Genomic DNA, 20,801 nt, shown 5'->3' with positions numbered 1-20,801 from the left:
AGATCGCGCTTCCATTGACAACTGTGGCTGGGTGGAATCGCAGTCACAAGCCAGTACCCATCGTGTAATGCACCCTAATAGTATGTGACATTAGTGGATTAGTCACTACTCGGGATCGCCATCTTCTCAACCGTAGATGGTTGGCGCCACTCTCAGGAACTCTCTTTACACCCGGAACTTCTTTAAAGCCCGACTTAAGTCATTACACATCGTAAACACAGTCCGTTTACCCAATCTTGGGCTACAGTGCAGAAGCACCACTCTTTCTCTTAGACGGTGTGGCAGAACCTTAGGCCCGACCACACTGTCTTCTGCACCATCCGTTTCACTTACAGAGCACAGAAACATGTCCTGGCCTGACTATGAATCTCCGAAGTTGAACTTGGAGCATCATACGATGCTCCGAGTGTGGGTCCAGAAACCCATGGTGAGGCCAGGACACCCTTCTGTATGTGAAGCAGATGGTGCAGAAGTCAGCGTGGTCGGGCCTTAGGCTGCTTCTCAGCCCTGGCTCAATAGCAAAGTGTGATTGGCACAGGCACACTCACTCCTTACCAGTCTGTCAGATGCCTCCTGAGTACTAAAGAGCGGCACCTGTTCTCTACCGAAACACTGTTACAGAGCCCCCTACTGGCCATATCTGGTACTGCATCACTACAAATGTTAAATACGGTACTTATCACATGTGGCTTTGCTGTGAGATTTCATGCGACACATCTGTTGACTCCAAGGTCTCATTCACATGGCTTGTTTTTGAAAAAAATGAGCAAAATAGTTTAATAACAACGGTGTATAATGTCATTACTTGAGATGAGCGAGCACGCTCGTTTTAAGGCAGATGCTCGAGCGAGATCTCTCTCACGCTTCCCCCGCACCCCCCCCCCCCCCCCCCCCCCCAGCATTTGCTCGGAAGAGTAAGCAGTTACTCGAGAAAAGCGATGCTCGATCGAGAATCTTCCTTAAACGAGCCTGCTCGCTCATCTCTAGTAATCACTATATGAGCAATTTTCTGATAACTTGTGAAATGTGTAGTTTGTGTTAGGCCGGCTTCACATAAGCAGAGGTGCGTATCTGCACGCCTGAGCGTTGTGTTTTTGTGGAATGAAGTTTGTATTTTACTGTACTTTTTGTCCCTGAAAGGCTTGTTCATTTGTGTGCAACAAACGCACCAATTCAAATGGCTAATTAGTTCCAGGGGTGTTCTTTTTTCAACACAATTATGCAGTGTTTCACGTATCTTCTTGTGCATTCCCCACCCCCAATAACTTCTATTGGGCCCTTTGGTGCTTAAATTTGTAGAAAAATAGATGTTCTATTTTTTTTTTTCTTTGCGCGACCAAAACACGGGCACAACATACAGAGATGTGAACGAACCCAATGAAATCAGTGGGTTCTATTCTCTGCGTATTGTGCAGTCCGCCTGTGTAAAGCCGGTCTTAGGAATACACTGTGGGGCCATATTTACATTGGTGAGAGCGTTCTTTTACATTGTTTTATTGTACAAGTGAGCAATGGGGCCTGGAATTTATTGTTGTGTCCTGAAATCCAATGGGTGTTCCCTCCATTCCAGGCCTAGACGTGTGTCTAGTGAGCAGATTGGGGGTATTGCTGAGCACAGAAGAACCAGTGCTAGAACATTTGGGGTGCGTCTCCCCAGTTTTCCCTGCTCGAAAAAAAGAAACTGCCGTGAAAGTAACATTTATGAAAAAATAATTTTATTTATTTTTCACCTGTTTAATAATTTTTACAAAAACCTGTGCGGTCAGAATGCTCAGTACAGCCTAGATAAAAGGGCGACGGGGTCTAGATTTCCAAATGCGGTCACTTGCAGGGGCCGCTCTATTGTTTGACGGCTCCACAAGTGAGCAATGGGGCCTGGAATTTATCCAACAGATGTTCCCTCAATTACAGGCCTAGCCATGTGTCCAGTAAAATTGGGGCCACAATGGGTATGTACATGAGCCCAGGACAAACGAGGTGGGGGGGGGGTCCATTTTGGGGTGTAAATCCTCATTTTCATGGGCACCATAGAAAAAGGGTCTTTAAAATGGCATATTAGCGAAAATATGAAATTTTATTTTTTCTCCTCTAAATTGCATTAACTCCTGAAAGAAACTGTGGGGTCACAATACACATGACCCCCCTCAGTGAATACAGTAAGGGGTGTAGTTTGTAAAATGGGGGCATGTGTCGGGGTCTCTATCATTCGGACACCTATGAGTCTTTGCAATCTTGGATTGGTGCAGGAAAAAAAAATGTTCATCAAAATTGTAATAATTCATGAGAAATTTGTACGTCTCCTAAATGGTTAAAAAAAACTAAAGTTTCAAATGTGCTTCCAGAATAAAGTAAACGGATGGAAATATATATCCTATCAAAAATGTGTACAGCATGTTTGCACATATTTGAGATATTTCAGTTGAAAACTTCCCAATTTTCGTGCTTTTAATAAATACCCACTAATTCTATTTTTACGACCTAAATGAAGTACAACACGTGGCGAAAAACCATGTCAGAATCACTGGGATATGCAAAACCTTTACAGAGTTATTCCATGTTAAAGTGACACATGTCCGATTTCCAAAGTTTGGCCTGGCCACTAAGAGGTTAATGGTGTGAAAGTTGGTAAACAAGCAACTAAAATTATTTTAGTAAGTTGTGGATTTTGGAATGAAACAACGAAAAACAACCCAAACGATCAACCTTAGAGGTTATTGCAGTCTGAAAGGATCCAGTCACTAGGGGGTTAACTTGGCATCTAAGCGGCCACATCTACCCCTTCTCCAATCTCCTTCCTCTCTACAGTGGTGAGTCGGCAGCCGCCCCTCTACCCACGTCACATGACTACGACAAGCCTCGTCAGGTTTTCCACCAAGGTCTCTGTCGTCACATGACCGGTCCCAGGAACGATCATGTGATCTGGGACATACCATTCCGATTGCCGGAGGGGGCGTCGTTGTTTTTTTCCATATGGTAAAATAAGGAGTTGTGAGGTTGCAGCGCGCTGCGGGGGTCGGCGGGCCGGCGAGGAGTGGGCTGCAGGTCGGTGCGGGAGGGTGGACAGAAGCGAGCGGTGTCCGCCGTGTTCTGCAGGCAGCGCAGTCCTGCAACACCCTGAGCTGCAGCGTGTGCGGCTCCGGCGGACTTGTTATCGCTGTCCTCTCCTGAGTCAGCCTGTTCCGCGGAGATCACTGGGTTAGAGTGCAGCGCGGAGAGGACGGAGAGCAGCAGGATGACGCTCAAGTTTGAACGGTCGGAAATCAACCGCTGTGATGGGCCGAGCATGAGATCCGCGCTGTCCGACCTCTACCTGGAGACCCTGCTGCAGAACCGGGCCACCACGCAGGTGAGGAGCGGGTCTGCGGTGCGATGGTCTGCTGGGGTGGGAGGCTTAGGGGTGCAATGGTCTGCAACGGTGAGGCTCAGGGCTGTGATGGTCTGCAGAGAGGGGGGGCTCAGGGTTGTGATGGTCTGCAGAAAGGGGGGCTCAGGGTTGTGATGGTCTGCAGAAAGGGGGGCTCAGGGTTCTGATGGTCTGCAGAGAGGGGGGTCTCAGGGCTGTGATGGTCTGCAGAGAGGGGGGTCTCAGGGCTGTGATGGTCTGCAGAGAGGGGGGTCTCAGGGCTGTGATGGTCTGCAGAAAGGGGGGCTCAGGGTTGTGATGGTCTGCAGAAAAGGGGGCTCAGGGTTGTGATGGTCTGCAGAAAGGGGGGGCTCAGGGTTGTGATGGTCTGCAGAAAGGGGGGGCTCAGGGTTGTGATGGTCTGCAGAAAGGGGGGGCTCAGGGTTGTGATGGTCTGCAGAAAGGGGGGGCTCAGGGTTGTGATGGTCTGCAGAAAGGGGGGGCTCAGGGTTGTGATGGTCTGCAGAAAGGGGGGGCTCAGGGTTGTGATGGTCTGCAGAAAGGGGGGGCTCAGGGTTGTGATGGTCTGCAGAAAGGGGGGGCTCAGGGTTGTGATGGTCTGCAGAAAGGGGGGGCTCAGGGTTGTGATGGTCTGCAGAAAGGGGGGGCTCAGGGTTGTGATGGTCTGCAGAAAGGGGGGGCTCAGGGTTGTGATGGTCTGCAGAAAGGGGGGGCTCAGGGTTGTGATGGTCTGCAGAAAGGGGGCGCTCAGGGTTGTGATGGTCTGCAGAAAGGGGGCGCTCAGGGTTGTGATGGTCTGCAGAAAGGGGGCGCTCAGGGTTGTGATGGTCTGCAGAAAGGGGGGGCTCAGGGTTGTGATGGTCTGCAGAAAGGGGGGGCTCAGGGTTGTGATGGTCTGCAGAAAGGGGGGGCTCAGGGTTGTGATGGTCTGCAGAAAGGGGGGGCTCAGGGTTGTGATGGTCTGCAGAAAGGGGGGGCTCAGGGTTGTGATGGTCTGCAGAAAGGGGGGGCTCAGGGTTGTGATGGTCTGCAGAAAGGGGGGGCTCAGGGTTGTGATGGTCTGCAGAAAGGGGGGGGCTCAGGGTTGTGATGGTCTGCAGAAAGGGGGGGGGGCTCTGGGTTGTGATGGTCTGCAGAGGGGGGGGGGCTCTGGGTTGTGATGGTCTGCAGAGGGGGGGGCGCTCTGGGTTGTGATGGTCTGCAGAGGGGGGGGCGCTCTGGGTTGTAATGGTCTGCAGAGGGGGGGGCGCTCTGGGTTGTAATGGTCTGCAGAGGGGGGGGCGCTCTGGGTTGTAATGGTCTGCAGAGGGGGGGGCGCGCTCTGGGTTGTAATGGTCTGCAGAGGGGGGGGCGCGCTCTGGGTTGTAATGGTCTGCAGAGGGGGGGGGGCGCGCTCTGGGTTGTAATGGTCTGCAGAGGGGGGGGCGCGCTCTGGGTTGTAATGGTCTGCAGAGGGGGGGGGGCGCGCTCTGGGTTGTAATGGTCTGCAGAGGGGGGGGGGCGCCCTTCTTTTTGGTTGTAATGGTCTGCAGAGGGGGGGGCGCTCTGGGTTGTAATGGTCTGCAGAGGGGGGGGCGCTCTGGGTTGTAATGGTCTGCAGAGGGGGGGGCGCTCTGGGTTGTAATGGTCTGCAGAGGGGGGGGCGCTCTGGGTTGTAATGGTCTGCAGAGGGGGGGGCGCTCTGGGTTGTAATGGTCTGCAGGGGGAGCTTGCATGCAGAGACTTCAAGAGGAGGAGGCTCAGGGGTGTAGTGGTGCAATGGCCTGCAGGGGTGTGATGGTCTGCACGGTGATCTTCGCCCAGTCTTATCTCTGGAGTACAACTGGGATGATTAAGAAGGTGTAAAGGGCACATTTCTGTAAGTCTGGCACTTCATGGGTCGGTCATCCTTGGGGGATTAACCCTTGCTTGGCAGATGTGCCTCTCTACAATAAGAGCTGATGAGGGCGCCGGGGAGGAATGTTTGCTGTAAACCAGCCCCCCTCCTGTAATCTGCGCCTTGTATTTACCCAGTAGTATACGGCCGGATCAGACCAGCGTGAAAGTGACTTGCATAACGGCGGCACGTGGCGGCGCAGAGTGGAATCACATCTGTCGGCCTTCTGGCGCAGTTTCAAGCTTTTTACTGGAGAAATAAATGGTGCTGTATGTCTTCCAGTAACCCTCGCAGCCGCTGATGCAGACGCCACCGGCAGGACCTCCGACAGATCTGACCGCAGTCTGTGACTACTTCAGACGGGCGGGGATCTATAATGAGTTGGAGTCAGACCGCAGCGGACACTTATCTGTGGTACAGCACCAATATGTCTGAAACCGGCCTATAGCTGCGAAGTCCGCAGGACGCATCGGGTGTCTAGTGGGTACGGGAGCCTCTACGGAGTAACTAGGATTGGGCTAGTGTGTACTGGAGCCTCTATGGAGTAACTAGGATTGGGCTAGTGTGTACTGGAGCCGCTACGGGGTAACTAGTATTGGGCTAGTGTGTACCGGAGCCTCTATGGAGTAACTGGGATTGGGCTAGTGTGTACTGGAGCCGCTACGGGGTAACTAGTATTGGGCTAGTGTGTACCGGAGCCTCTATGGAGTAACTGGGATTGGGCTAGTGTGTACCGGAGCCTCTATGGGGTAACTAGTATTGGGCTAGTGTGTACCGGAGCCTCTATGGAGTAACTGGGATTGGGCTAGTGTGTACCGGAGCCTCTATGGAGTAACTGGGATTGGGCTAGTGGGTACCGGAGCTTCTACGGAGTAACTGGGATTGGGCTAGTGGGTACCGGAGCCTCTACAGAGTAACTGGGATTGGGCTAGTGGGTACCGGAGCCTCTATGGAGTAACTGGGATTGGACTAATGGGCACCAGCCTCTAGGATTAACTGGGATTGGGCTAGTGGGTACCGGAGCCTCTACGGAGTAACTGGGATTGGGCATATTGGATTTTAATGCTCCTGATTCTTTGTTCTGACCGGAGATGAGCAGCTACTAGAAGCGTCTGGCAGCCGCTTGTCTCTTTCCACATTGATGTTTGGGAGGAGAATGAGCACCAACTGAACGACAGCCATGTGCTGGCTATCTTATTGGGGGAGCCGTGTGCTGGCTATCTTATTGGGGGAGCCGTGTGCTGGCTACCTTATTGGGGGAGCCGTGTGCTGGCTACCTTATTGGGGGAGCCGTGTGCTGGCTACCTTATTGGGGGAGCCGTGTGCTGGCTACCTTATTGGGGGAGCCGTGTGCGGGCTACCTTATTGGGGGAGCCGTGTGCGGGCTACCTTATTGGGGGAGCCGTGTGCGGGCTACCTTATTGGGGGAGCCGTGTGCGGGCTACCTTATTGGGGGAGCCGTGTGCGGGCTACCTTATTGGGGGAGCCGTGTGCGGGCTACCTTATTGGGGGAGCCGTGTGCGGGCTACCTTATTGGGGGAGCCGTGTGCGGGCTACCTTATTGGGGGAGCCGTGTGCGGGCTACCTTATTGGGGGAGCCGTGTGCGGGCTACCTTATTGGGGGAGCCGTGTGCGGGCTACCTTATTGGGGGAGCCGTGTGCGGGCTACCTTATTGGGGGAGCCGTGTGCGGGCTACCTTATTGGGGGAGCCGTGTGCGGGCTACCTTATTGGGGGAGCCGTGTGCGGGCTACCTTATTGGGGGAGCCGTGTGCGGGCTACCTTATTGGGGGAGCCGTGTGCGGGCTACCTTATTGGGGGAGCCGTGTGCGGGCTACCTTATTGGGGGAGCCGTGTGCGGGCTACCTTATTGGGGGAGCCGTGTGCGGGCTACCTTATTGGGGGAGCCGTGTGCGGGCTACCTTATTGGGGGAGCCGTGTGCGGGCTACCTTATTGGGGGAGCCGTGTGCGGGCTACCTTATTGGGGGAGCCGTGTGCGGGCTATCTTATTGGCTGTCCCCCAAGCGGACAGGCTTGCAATATTTGCGTTTATGACTTTATCAGGACAGTGTTACAATCCTCTTTACAGCTGAGGGTCCTTTTATAGGGGCAGATAATAGCCCATAATGAGCGCCCACCAATGATGCAGCTTGTCGATCGGCGCTCATTTAAGAACCCTTTACACGGGGCAGTGATCAAGAATGGTCCCTCCTTGAGCGTTGTGTAGAGGGGCTTAGTGTGTAATTGGCCAGTGTAAACCATTGCACTGACGTCGGCCTGATTGGAGACGTCTTCATATCACACCTTCTGTCTCTCTGTAGGCATTTTCCTCCCCAACTAATGTTTTAACGGAAGAGTTTTACACCAATGGATCTGCAACGCCTGGATGTCCTGAGGAAAAGAAAAGGGTTCGACTGGTGCAATTTGAAAGGGAGACAGAGGAGCCCATGGTGAGTGCGCACTGAGAAATGGGAAGAAAACATGTGAAACGAGAAGTTAAATCTACAGCTAAGCGACATAAATAAGGTTAAAAGGCTCCAAATCAAGCTGGTGTTTCCCTATAAGGAAACCATGTGTATGACCATCTCAAGAACCCAGACCTGGTCAGAGTTGTCACAACTGTTGCTAAACTTCTGTGACTTTTTCTGCTGTCGGCAACTTTTTTTCCGCACCATTGCACAACCAAAAGTTATGAGTCAAAGATTTTGTGTCCAGTTGAAACTGGTAGTGGTAGGATGTGGGAGCTGTATAGTTCAAGGAATTGTCCTGCAAAGACACTCTTCAAAGTAAGCTGCCATGTGTGTACATGATAAAAAAGGGCTGACCGCGTCCAAGGGAGAACAGTACAAAATGTAGATGGAAACAGGACACTGGGTGCCGAGACGGTACCCAAATGGGGGCCACCTTGACTCATTGTGTCCTTATAGACCTAAAGAACAAGATGGGTTCAGTCTCCCATCCACTAGGCACATCCACTTCAGGAGGCAACTGGTTCGTCCCCAAAGCTTAGGCCAATGGAATACAGATGGAGGGAGTTTTTCGGTGTCCTTAAAGGCAAATGATAGATATTTTTTTTGTATGGACACTTATGTACAAGGTAATAATGTTTCTTTCACTTAAACCTTTTCTTCTCAGCACTAAGCACATTTATTTCACTCTTTGCTCTTAATGAAGATCCTCCATACTCCTTTATCAGTTTTTTTGCTCTTTGCACCAACTCAAGGGCGTCCTTTCTAGGGACCAGTCTCCAGGACTGAACTGCATGAGCCTAAATGTTTTTCCTAACTCACTAGTACAAGCAAAGATAAGACTCTTTGTATTATGTCTGCTTACAGAAGAAGCGCCCCTGTTGTTTCTGCTCATCGGGCTCCCTTCTCCTCTTCCTGCACCCAATTCAGTGATTAAATCTGTCTTCAGTAAAGAAGGATTAACCACTTCAATGTGAAATCAAGTTGCAATTGCAACCCAAAGAAGTCTATGGAAGATGGGAGAAGGGAGTTCCTGGTAAGGAAAAGAGGCAGAGCCACTCAGAGATGCTGCAGGCTGTAGTAAGTGTTTTATCTGACCGCAGTTCTGGATTGACAGCAACACTCATGAATACTTTTGTATAATGTCCTCAATGCTACTACTGCTGCTTCTATGTATGAGCGAGGAGAGCGGGATCCCCTGTTCTGTGAGTGCAGTGTATAGGAGACACCATAGTAGTTAGTCTTCATACACTCTGGAGTTGAATTGTGGGGGGTTGGAGGGGATGACATGCAAAGGGGTAATACTAGTGAAAAATGCAGAATAAAGCAGATGTTCAGTGTCTTGTCATGTATGCAAAGGCTTCTTCTAAAAAGTCACTAGAAATAAGTTACTCCTTTAAAAAGGCTTTCTTGGGAAACTTTTTATAGTTACCGGGGTACAATTACCATAAAGTGCTTACTAGGGCAATTAATGTACTGCTCGATGCTTCATTGGTGAGAGCCCTGACACTGGGGCCACATGATCTGCGGCATGACCAGCCAAACCCTACAACAAACCAGAAATCTCTTCATTCCTGTGAGACTCGCATTGCGGCTCTTATAGGAATAACTTGAGACGGTGACTTCCAGTCTATTGTAAAATTCAGGTAGTCGCACACAGATCATGTGGGATGATGGGGGATCGCACCAGAATGGGTCTCCATCAATGAAGCCGCGTATGAGTGTATTAACTGCCCCAGTGGGCACTGTGTTATGGCAGTTGCACCCTGGGGAGACTATAAAAAGTTTCCCTGGAGTAGCTTTCGAATTTGGCATACCAGGTATTGGAAGGGCACGCATGGTGGTGGAGTTGTATGTTCAATAGCTTCATCTCTACTGTTTTACAGGGCATCACCCTAAAGCTGAACCCACAGCAGAAGTGTGTTGTTGCACGCATTTTACATGGCGGACTTATCCACCGGCAAGGTAATTAGTTATCAGTACATTAAAACGGCAAGCCTGTCTTAAGGTGTAGAGGTGTCTACACGGCTCACGTCTATCACATCTATCAAGGAGGTTCACCCTAAATTCAGCATATGTGAATGAAATCTTTAGTCGGAGGTCCACAATTCCCAATCGGCATCCATTAACAAATAAATAAACCAATATATTCCTGCCATTTTCCGCCCTCCCTGATGTGATTGTTTGGTTTCACATAAACGGCAGTGTGTCTGTTAATTGCGGTCAGGTGACCACGGCGCTCAGATCTCTGACCCCTTCCACTGATTGATGTAGTCCTGAGGTCAACCCCACACCATAGAGGCCATCAAAGTTTTATATTGTGGAATAACTTTTTTTAAAATAAATTCTCCAGTGCATCTATAATGAAAAGTGTAAGCACCTTACAAACTGTATTCTTTAACCCCTTAATGACATGGCCTATTTTGGGCATAAGGAGGCAACGATTTTGTTTTACAGTGTTAGTCATACAGCATAAATGACGCAATACATTTTTTTCTGCTGATCGGGACACTTAAAACTATACCAAAATGTTTTTTTGTTTGTACGTTCTTCCACTATTCCGCAATAAACCCCCCCCCCCCCCCCCCTTCTTCCTTTTTTTTTTTTTTGGAAGTTATAATTTTTTTTCTAAATTGCTGCATTCAAAGTCCTATAACTTTTTTTTTTTAATTTTTCCATGGACGGAGCTCTGTAAGGGCTTATTCTTTTTTGCGCGACGAGCTGCAGTTTTTCTTGGTACCGTTTTGGGGTTCATACGGCTTTTTTGATCACTTTTATTGTGTCTTTGGGAGGCAAAGTGAAAAAAAATAAGCATGTTTTTCTTTAGGGCTTCTTTTTTTTTAAACGTTTTTTTCCCGTGCAGGATAAAAAGCATGTTCAATTTATTGTATGCGTCGTTACGGATATGACAATACCAAATATGTGGGATTTAAATTGAAAAAAAAAAATGATGCTAATATGGGAAAAAGCACAAAAGGGGGGGGGGGGTTTATTTATTATTATTATTTTTTCATTTTTCTTATTTTGCTACACTTTTATGTCCCTGTAGGAGACTTGTACAATAGCACCTATGATCACTATGATAAGGCATTGCAGGACTTCTGTCCTGCATTGCCTTATCGCTTGTATTAGCAATCATAGACAATGGCAATGCCGGACGCCTTTAGCTCGCCTCCTGTTGCCATGACAACCCGTCGGGCTCTCTGCGATTTCATCGCTAGAGTCTGATGACGTCACAGAGGGAGCGTGCTCCGTTTGTGAACCCTTTACATGCCGCAATCTACAAAGATCATGGCAGGGAAGAGGTTAATAGCAGGGATCGTTGTCCCAATGCACCCCCGCTGTTTCAGCAGTAGGCTGGCTATCAGTGACAGCTGGCTCACGCTGCTGGATAACGCGAGATCTCTTCTGATCTCGCGCTACCCACAGGATGTAAGTGTACGTCTCGTTGCGCTAAGTACCCCTCTTCCAGGATGTACATTTATGTCCTGTGGCGTTAAGAGGTTAAACCTATTTTACGGTCTTCTGGTTGCATCTCTTATGTATCTCCATGGTAACGGACAACAAACAAACTTTGTGTAGGCTGATCCTGGAATTATTCTCCACTCTACCTATCCATTACTTCCTATCATTGGACTAACAAGTAGGACTGCAGGTCGGATCACAGCGGGGTCGGACTGTAGGGTGTTTGTTAGCTGCTACTATGGAGACTGAAGGATCATCTTAGCAGCTGTAGACAAACCGTAGCAATATCTAATGAAGACCATGTGCACCTTTGTGTTAGATACATTACAGCAATAATTTATGTTGCATATAGAAAACGACACGTTTGTATAATTTTGCAGCATTTTGCTTTTCTTTTGACTTAAGGTTCTCTTCATGTTGGTGATGAACTGCTTGAAATCAATGGAAAAAGTGTCCAAAACCAAAGCGTGGACCATCTTCAGAGCGTCTTGGTGAGGAACTAGGAACTATTTCATAGTGGAAAGGGTATCTGAAATATTAAGAAATCGGGGAAAAAGTGGTAACGCCAGTAAAAGGGCTGACGTTACTGAAAAGTGCTATTTTCTTAACACCTGTAAGGTTCCTGCTTCATCCATAGTGTTCACAAGCTCTAAGTAACTTCTTTTTACATGTAGTCACATCTGTAAGATGAAATGTCAATAAGGGGCCAAATGAGCGAGCCGGCAGCGCTTCAGCTCACTAGATATTGGGCGTTACACTCGGCCAATCGGAGAGCAATTTGTTCATTATTTGCCTTTTACGTAATACAGATGTCACATAATGAAGAAATCTAAGGTTTTCTGTTTCCTTCGCTAGAAAGAAAGCAAAGGAACGGTCACCCTGAAGGTGTCGCCCACACAAAGCAACCGCAAGCCCCCACTGCAGGTAAATCTGTTTCACAACTTATTTAGTTCATGGCATAAAGGGTTAATGATGTAAAAGCACAACCTTTGAGCGAGGGTTAATTGTGGTGCTTGGCTGCATGCAGAAGCACAAACGCCAGTGAGAACTATCATAGACCTTGAAATCTGCGCACACCACAGTAGATAGGTATACAGCAAGATTTCATTCTAGGCAGTGGAGACAATGCAACACGATACCGGGCTTAAGACAAACCTCTGCCCAAGGGTAAGTCACCACGTGAAAAAGCGGCGTGTCTAAGCCTGGAATCGTGGTATTGTCTCCGCTACCTGGAATGAAAGCAAGCTTCCTGTATACCCAACTAGCGTGTGGATTTAGAGCTCCAGGATCATTTTCATCGGCACATATGCCAAGTGGACAGCTTGACCAAGAGACCGCTCATTGTGGAGGAGCTAGCAGCACTGCCTAATAGTGCGCCTTGACACATTGGACAGCTGAGCGGATATTGCTGCATTAAACGCTAATACTGTGTTGGCCCTACAAATTGGCCCTCTCTTTTTAATGTTGGAAGCACATTTGTTAATTGTTCTCTGATAGTGGGCCATAGGACTGAAAACAAATTAACCAAAAATGGCTGTGGTGGTAAGTGGCTATTGGATTGTTGTGTGGAGGGTTGTTAGGCTAGCGCGGGAAGGTTGGATTCCTTGAAGCTTCTATGCTGTGTTTTTGATGACAGTCTGTCATTTTACATTCCATATATGATCATTTTACATTCCATATATGATACAGCACCTTCAACAAAAATGCACAAAGTCTGCACATCCAACAAATTCATTCAATTCATAGATGGATGTAAACCGCGACAACAATACAAGCAAAAACATGATCAAAGTATGTGGCGGATGGGCCCACACGCTTTGATCAAAATATGCGCTAAGAACCTTACATTGTCATTTGGTTAGTAAATACAGGAGTTATTCATTCTTTTTTTTAATTCAGATATGAAGTATGCGGGAGAACTGTTGCCAGGTGGTTTTGCTTACAGTGTTGGTTGTAGCTGGAAGTTCTGTTGGCTCATTATTTTCTTATTAAGCCACATTTAATTTAACATAATTACTTTTATAACCTAAGCTGGTTGTCTCATAACGACACACTTTTTTTAAATTGAAGCTGATCCAGCTCTGGAACACCCAGCAAAGCCGACGCCAAGAGACACTAGAGCCTCCAGCTACAGGGCAAATGTAGTATTATAAGCCAGTCATTAAAGAGCCACTTCGGTGACCTTTTTCTTCTATTCATTATTTAACTAACCCTAAATATACGTCAGCTAGTGTGACCCTGGTTAGTTATTCCTTTCTGTCTGAAACTTCCAGCCTCGCTCTCCTCAGATGGTCATGTGATCTCAATTCTGACCAGATCGGATCTACTTGGGTTTATGTGTTCTCAAATTATTCACTTTTTCAGGCAGCATAATTCCTGTGATGGACTCAACCACACAAGCTCTTCATAGGGGGACACAGGCAGTCCTATTACAGTCACTAATGATCCTGTCACACCGTTATAATAGAGGAGATTGCAGTTCATCCTACTAATTATATTTATGGTCTGTAGCTTATAGATAATAATAGCACTGTTCTCCATGGAAGCCGATATGGTACAGGCTGTAGCTGCTCATGTGATGTAGTGCTGATGTATCATGGGATTGATGGCACAGATATCTCTGCATCAAGATGGTGCCTGATGTGCATCAGACAGGCAGCTGCACTGCATGAAAGTGACTGCAATGTACAGAGGAGACCTTTAGGCCTCCTTCCCACGAGCGTGACGGGCTCCGCCGCGTAATATTACGCTGTGAAGCCCGTCACGGCGCCCCCCAGAGCCCCTATACTTACCTGCGGGAGATAGCGTGAAATCGCTTCCCCGCCCACCGCCGCCGCGTCACCGCCCACCGCCGACGCGTCACCGAGCGTGTCACGTGACGCGGCCGGCCGTGTCACGTGACGCGGCCGGCAGCGTCATATGGCGTCATATGACGCGCGGCGGTGGGCGGGAAAGCGTTTTTTCACGCTATCTCCCGCTGGTTACAGCGGGAGATAGCGTGAACGGACGGCTTCCATTGACTGCAATGGAAGCCGTCAGTGCGTACAGCCCGTCCTCACCCGCAGAAAATAGAGCATGCTGCGGGTGAGGACGGGAGAAATCGCGGTGCGTAATTCCGCGGTGGAATTACGCATCGTGAGCATTGTGCTATTAGGTTCAATAGAACCTAATAGCTGCAGGCAACGCAGCGGATTTTCGCCGCGAATTACGCGGCGGAAATCCGTTCGTGGGAAGGAGGCCTTAGAGTGTGATGGGCAGTTAGGCAAAGGGAGGGGGGGGAATAATGGAGATCTACCTGTGCTTTTATCCGAGTGGTTCTTTGATATGAAATGGGAGTGGATTCTCAATGTTAATGGTTGTAAGTGATAATGTCACAGAATTTAGCCAGGAGAAATATTTTCCCTGCCCTGTTATGTTTGTGTGTAATTAGATCTACTCCTTTACAATCTTCATCTTTTTTCCAGATGTTTGTGCGAGCGCTCTTTGATTATGACCCACTTTCTGACCCTCTCATTCCATGCCGAGAGGCAGGCTTGCGCTTCAACACTGGAGATGTTCTGCAAATCATAAACAAGGATGATTCTAACTGGTGGCAAGGAAAGAAACAAGGCGATGAAAAAGCTGGGCTTATACCTTCACCAGAACTACAAGAGTGGTGAGGCTTGTTCAGCAAGAAACCGTTCATGCAATTTTTAAACATTTTAGCTATCTTGTACTGATCCAGAGTTACAGCCAGTACCAGGTTGTTCTACACAGTTGAGCGCCTAGAATATACCGTAATGCTCTGTACTCGCCTGCATTCTGGAAGAGTTACTCTTACTACAATCTGGTTTCCTAACAGTGCTTGGTGTAGAGCTTCTAATTCCAATGCAAATTGCAAACTAAAAACATAGTAACTTCGTATGCAAGGCTGAAAAGACGTATGTCTATTCTGTTCAGCTTATTATCCTGCAATGTTGGTCCAGAGAAAGGCATAAATAATAAGGTGGAAGCCAACTCTCCTCATTTAAGATTCCTTCCTGACTGCAAATCTGGCAGTCGGAATAATTGCTTTACATAATTTTGTATCATCTGCAAATATTGCTATTTTACTGTACAATCCCTCCACAATGTTAATCAATACATTAATAGTTCTCAATACTGCCCCCTGTGTACACCACTAGGAATGGTGCCCCCTGTGTACACCACTAGAACCCAATCAGAGTATGTACCATTTATAACTACCCTCTGCTATCACTGACCAGTTACTTACCCACTTACACACATTCTCGCCCAGACCTAGCATTGTCCTTCTATATAACAGCCTTTTATGCGGCACAGTATCAAATGCTTTGGAAAAGTCCAGATGCATGATATCCAAAGACTCTCCCTACTCCAGTTTACAACTTTCCTCTTCATAGAAGCTGATCAGATTGGTTTGACAAGAGTGATCTCTCATAAACCCATGCTGATATGGAGTTATACAGCTATTTTCACTGAGGTACTACAGACTAATATCACTTAGAAACCCCCTCAAACATTGTATCCACAGTAGAGGTCAGACTTACCAGCTTATAGTTTTCAGCTTCAGTTCTTGACCGCTTTATAAATATTGGCACCACATTGCTATGCGCAAATGCAGTGACACAGACCCCGTCACAGTAGAGTCCTTAAATTATAAGAAACAGTGGTCTATCCATCACATTACTTAATTTCTTTAGAACCTGTCGAGAAGTGGGTTGGTAATTATGCCATCAGGACTCAACGATTTGTCCATTTTAAAGCCTTTCTAAGGCCTCTCTGCACTTCCTCCTGGGTTAGACTGGTGTCATTTTAATAGAGAGTTTACTTTAGCACTCTGCATTTCACCTGACACTTCATTTTGAATACATTACAGAAAAAACTAATAGATTTGCTTTCTCCTTATCACACTCAAAAAAAAAAAAAAAAAAAAAAAAAAAGGAATAGTTATAAAGGGCCAACACTTTCACATTTAATCTTTTTACTATTTATATACTGCAGTCTTTTGGCAAAAAAAAGTAATGAAGTGTTTTCATGTGGATTATTTTTAGGCGTGTAGCAAGCACAAATACAAACCACCAAATACCTCAAAGCTGTAGTCCTTTCAGCAAAAAGAAAAAGTGCAAGGATAAATATTTGGCAAAACATAGCTCAAGTAAGTAGACCTAGTAATATGACATAATGTGTGCTACCGTCAGCGATGCCGTATTCTCAGCATCTATGGAATGTGCATATTGACCTTCTTTCTCTTTACAGTTTTTGATCAGCTGGATGTGGTGTCTTATGAAGAAGTGGTTTCTCTTCCTGCTTTTACAAGGAAAACCCTTGTTCTTATTGGTTAGTAATAAAGAAAAGGCAAAATATAAGTGGTCTGTGTTAAAAGGTGCAGCGTGTTCTGGTCTAATCCTCAGATGAGAGTAGAACATGCAGAGTCCACTTGCTAGCACAACTCTCATGTCTATACACATCTGTCTTTGGCCAAATGCACACGGGCAGAAATTCCGCGTCGGGATTTCCCGCAGAATTTCTGCCCGTGCCCACTGCCATAGCATTGCATTAGTGCAATCCTATGCAAACGGCTGCAATTTGACCGCATGAAAACTCGCTTGGTAAACTGGTGATGCTCTGCTCTGTGCATGTGCCAGCTGAGCGGCAGCCGGCACATGGCAGAGCGGAGCGAGGTGCCGGGTCAGTGCAGGGGCGAGAATTCTTGCAGCGGGATCTGACCCGGCCGTCTACAGGAGGCCTTCGGCTGTATTTACACAATGCCGTTGAGGTGCAGGAAAAACCACAATGTGGAAACCGTTTTTGTTTTGCTACCATTTTTATTGTGACTGCACTGGAAACGTGACGTGAGTTTTGGGCGGCCTCTTTTTTTTTTTTTTTTTTTTCTCTTCTTTTAATGGTGTTTTAATTGCAATGCGTAATTGCGGCCGGTATGAACTCTTGCTTATCTTTTTACAGGCGTCAGCGGAGTTGGACGTAGTCACATAAAAAATGCTTTGCTTACCAAATATCCGGAGAGATTCAGCTACCCTGTACCACGTAAGTGCCAGATACCCTCACATACATGGCTGCTTAGGAGTTCAGCTTTATCCCACAGGTCATTCTGTAGTCCTTGTCTTCCACTTCCCAAGTAACGGCAGATGCAGTGAGCGTGTATAAAGGGGTATGCTTCTTATTTATAAGGCTGCTTTATGGATACTGATGACATGCCGGCTGTCTGGTTACCTATTATTGGTACTCGCAAGCTGAGACTCGTTTTCAAGTAAACGTTCCCTTAAAGGGATCCTGTTGTGTTGTACATGCAGCCTTTTCTGTGGGCATGCTATGGATGGAGTATGAGGAGCGGAGCAGATAAATAGTTTTATAGCAAACGATGCAAGTATATCTGTTCAGCTCCTCCTACTCTATGCGATGCTCAATATGATGCGTTCCCTTTTAAAAGGAATGTGTTGTCAGAAAATCACATAACTCACAATTTTGTGTTAAACTTTTTTTTTAAAGATTTTTTTTAAAAATTTTTAATCCTAAAAATCCTGCATTTTCCCGCTGACCACAGAGGCTAATGCTAGTTTGTCACTTCCTGATCTGCAGAGAAAGCTTTGCATCAATCCTCTCACTAATGCGCCTTTTACACGGGCCGAGAATCTCATGATTCTCGTTTTTGTGAGGACGTCCTCACCAGCTTAAAGAAATTAAAAAAAACGTACATTGGCAAACAAAGAAAAAACACAAAAAAATGACCATATACTTACTATTGTGTAACATAGGGGTGCAGACAATGCACCATATCCCTCAGCATGCAGGCAGCCCAACTGATATAGGAGGGGCACAGGGGCAAGTTACTGATAACACCCACATCCTCCCTGTATGGAGATGGCATCCGCCCAGCAAGATACTTGCACATAAGTAAAAAAAAAAGTGTGAAAATAAATCTATATTTCTAATATATAGCCAGGTTGTCAGGCCACACAGTGTATGTAGTGCACCATGCAGCGTTCACAGCCTATTAATGATGCCATGTTTTAACCAGCGGGCTTCCCAGCGTTCAAAACTGCACTGGATGTAAAAAATACATATCAGCAATTCTCGATGAATGCGAGGTAGTATGGTGCTGGGTGTCCGCCGCCTCCATATAGGGAGGATGTGGTTATCAGTAACTTGCATCTGTGCCCCTCCTATAGCAGTTGGGCTGCCTGCATGCTGAGGGATATGGTGCATTATCTGCACCCGCCTATGTTACACAATAGTCAGTATACGGCCATTTGTTTTGTGGGGGTTTTTTTGTTTTTTTTCTTTCTTTTTGTTTCCCAATGTCCTGTGTTCATTTCTTCAAGTTGGTGAGAAAATCCTCACAAAAAACGAGATTACCGGTCCACGTAAAAGGCGCATTAGTGAGATGATTGCTGCAAAGCTTTCTCTGCAGATAAGGAAGTGACAAACTAGCATTAGCCTCTGGTCAGCGGGAAAAATGCCCGACTTTTAGGATTAAATTTAAAAAAACAAAAAACAAAAAAACCTTTAATACAAAAATGTGATTTATATAATAGGTCATTTTCTGACGACACATTCCTTTAAAAAGGGAACTCGTCACATTGAGCATTCTCTGCACCCCCTATGTTACAATAGTCAGTATATGGCCAATTCTGTGTCCTCACCAGCTTGTCCGCGCTCTGGCTGCCTGTTTACACTCATTGAGAATTGTGCAGTTCTTGTACACTAATCGTTCAGTGTTTAAACTTCACAAGAAGTGCAGCAGCCGGTGGTGATCTTTTTCTTTTTTTTTTTTTTTTTTTTTTTTATGTCATCTGAAACTGAATGACGAATGAGATCGCACGATTCTCATTCAGTCGTTGGCTGCGTATAAACTGAACAATATCGTTTAGTTTTGCTTGTTTCAACGATGTTCTGAAAGTTGAGCGTTTTGTGTAAAGGCAGGATTACACTGACAGGTAACACCTATCTGCAGATAACAGAGCATGTCTAGGGCAGTCTCCCATACAAGTCCCCTCCTGTCCATTGTATGGCTGGCCCATGAGGTAGCAATAAAGCATATCTGTTAAATGTAACTCTGGAATGATGGCTGCCCCCATAGTTATGTACAGACAACAGACTAAAAAATGGTTCTACAATACAAGAGAACAAAATATTGGTGATATCATTCCTTTAAGGATAGGGTCTCGCACAGGGGCCTCAAGATGGCCAAAAGGGGTTGTCTGCGGGATGCCAGTGTCTGGACATGGCCGGCATCTGAGGCATTCTCCTGGCAGCAGCTTTATAGTTAAATAGTAGCTAGTCTGGTTGTCCTTGCAGCGAGCGCTACAGAAGTTAGTTGCTGCCCAGACCCCAATGCACCAATTCTGACAGACAATGTTATGTTTGATTGCATTGAAGCAGCTTAGATTTGGAAAATAAGCTACTGAATGACATGTCTGTTAGTAGTATGGGGTCCAGCGGAAGGATTGTTAGTATTCCATGGTGTATTGGAGAAGTGCTGTTCCACAAATTCTACATTATAGGAAAATATTTAACATTTGGAGTGTATTTAACCCCTTAATGACACAGGACGTAAGGTTATGTCCTGCATGTTCAAGTTGTGTATGGAGGGAGATCGCGTGGTGATCTCCCTCCATACAACACGGGTGCCAGCTGTTTCTTACAGCCAACACCTGGCGACAACCGCTCTGATAAGCTGCGCGGCTCATCAGAGCTGTTAAATCTGAAATCTCAGAGAGCTGTGCCAGTGTTATGGCAGCCGGAGGCCTTCTGAAAGGCCCTAGGGCTGTCACAGTAGAATGCCTATCAAGCCGAGCCTGTGGGGTGGCTTGATAGAATGTCTCACCAATCGCAGTATGATGTAATGCTATGGCATTACATCATACTGCAGGAGAGATCAAAGCATCGCAAGTTGTTTAAGAAAAAAAAGTAAGATTAATAAAGTTTTACTAATTTATTAATAAAAAAAAAGTAATAAAAGTTAACCCTTTCCAGTCCAATGTCGGGCCTGCCCCGACATCATCATTTTCCTCCACAGCTCCGATGTCGGGGCAGGCCCGACACTGCAGTGCAGGAGTGGATCTGCACCCGATCGTCAGGCACATCGGGTGCAGATGCACTCCTTTACTGGTCGTCATCGAGGACCCCCGAGGAGAAGGCAGAAAGGGTTTTTAACCCTTTCTGCCCACTCCTTTACACATTACATAGCGCTCAATTAGCGCTATGCAATGCATAGATTCCGGCCGGCGATCATGTGACCGCCGGTGTTACCTGACCCCCGGCGGTCACATGAACGCCGAGCCGGGAGCCTGCACCGTGCAAGGACCTGCTTACCTGACCGGCGTCTTGTGCATTCTCCTTCTGTCTCCCGACCCGGCGATCATGTGACCGCCAGGTGTCACCTGACCCCAGCGGTCACATGATCGCCGAGCCGGGAGGCAGAAGGAGAATGCACAAGACGCCGGTCAGGTAAGCAGGTCCCTCCCTGCACCCTCCTGAACTCTGTCAGATCAGGAGGGTGCAGGGAAAATGTATTTTTTCTCACCCATTCTCCCAGCTCCAATTTATTTGCAGCTGGGGAGAATGGGTGAGAAAAAATAAATGGATTGGAAAGGGTTAACCAAGAAAA

The 20,801-nt window shown here is 47.1% G+C and overlaps 1 protein-coding gene across 1 annotated transcript in view; it reads left to right on the top strand.

The window, feature by feature from the left end:
- The first annotated feature begins 2,991 nt into the window (after positions 1-2,991).
- MPP1 (MAGUK p55 scaffold protein 1) overlaps positions 2,992-20,801 on the top strand; it is a 29,652-nt gene continuing 11,842 nt past the window's right edge. Inside the window, exons 1-9 of the mRNA XM_066581023.1 lie at positions 2,992-3,346; positions 7,562-7,690; positions 9,595-9,673; positions 11,579-11,664; positions 12,029-12,097; positions 14,638-14,828; positions 16,225-16,328; positions 16,430-16,510; positions 17,138-17,218. Coding sequence (XP_066437120.1) covers positions 3,233-3,346; positions 7,562-7,690; positions 9,595-9,673; positions 11,579-11,664; positions 12,029-12,097; positions 14,638-14,828; positions 16,225-16,328; positions 16,430-16,510; positions 17,138-17,218 — 934 coding nt within the window. The 5' untranslated portion in view covers positions 2,992-3,232. The remainder of the gene's footprint in view (positions 3,347-7,561; positions 7,691-9,594; positions 9,674-11,578; positions 11,665-12,028; positions 12,098-14,637; positions 14,829-16,224; positions 16,329-16,429; positions 16,511-17,137; positions 17,219-20,801) is intronic.

The sequence above is a fragment of the Eleutherodactylus coqui genome, chromosome 10 (assembly GCF_035609145.1).
Source record: "Eleutherodactylus coqui strain aEleCoq1 chromosome 10, aEleCoq1.hap1, whole genome shotgun sequence".
NCBI classification, from domain to species: Eukaryota; Metazoa; Chordata; class Amphibia; order Anura; family Eleutherodactylidae; genus Eleutherodactylus; species Eleutherodactylus coqui.
This window is presented reverse-complemented; position numbering and strand designations above follow the sequence as displayed.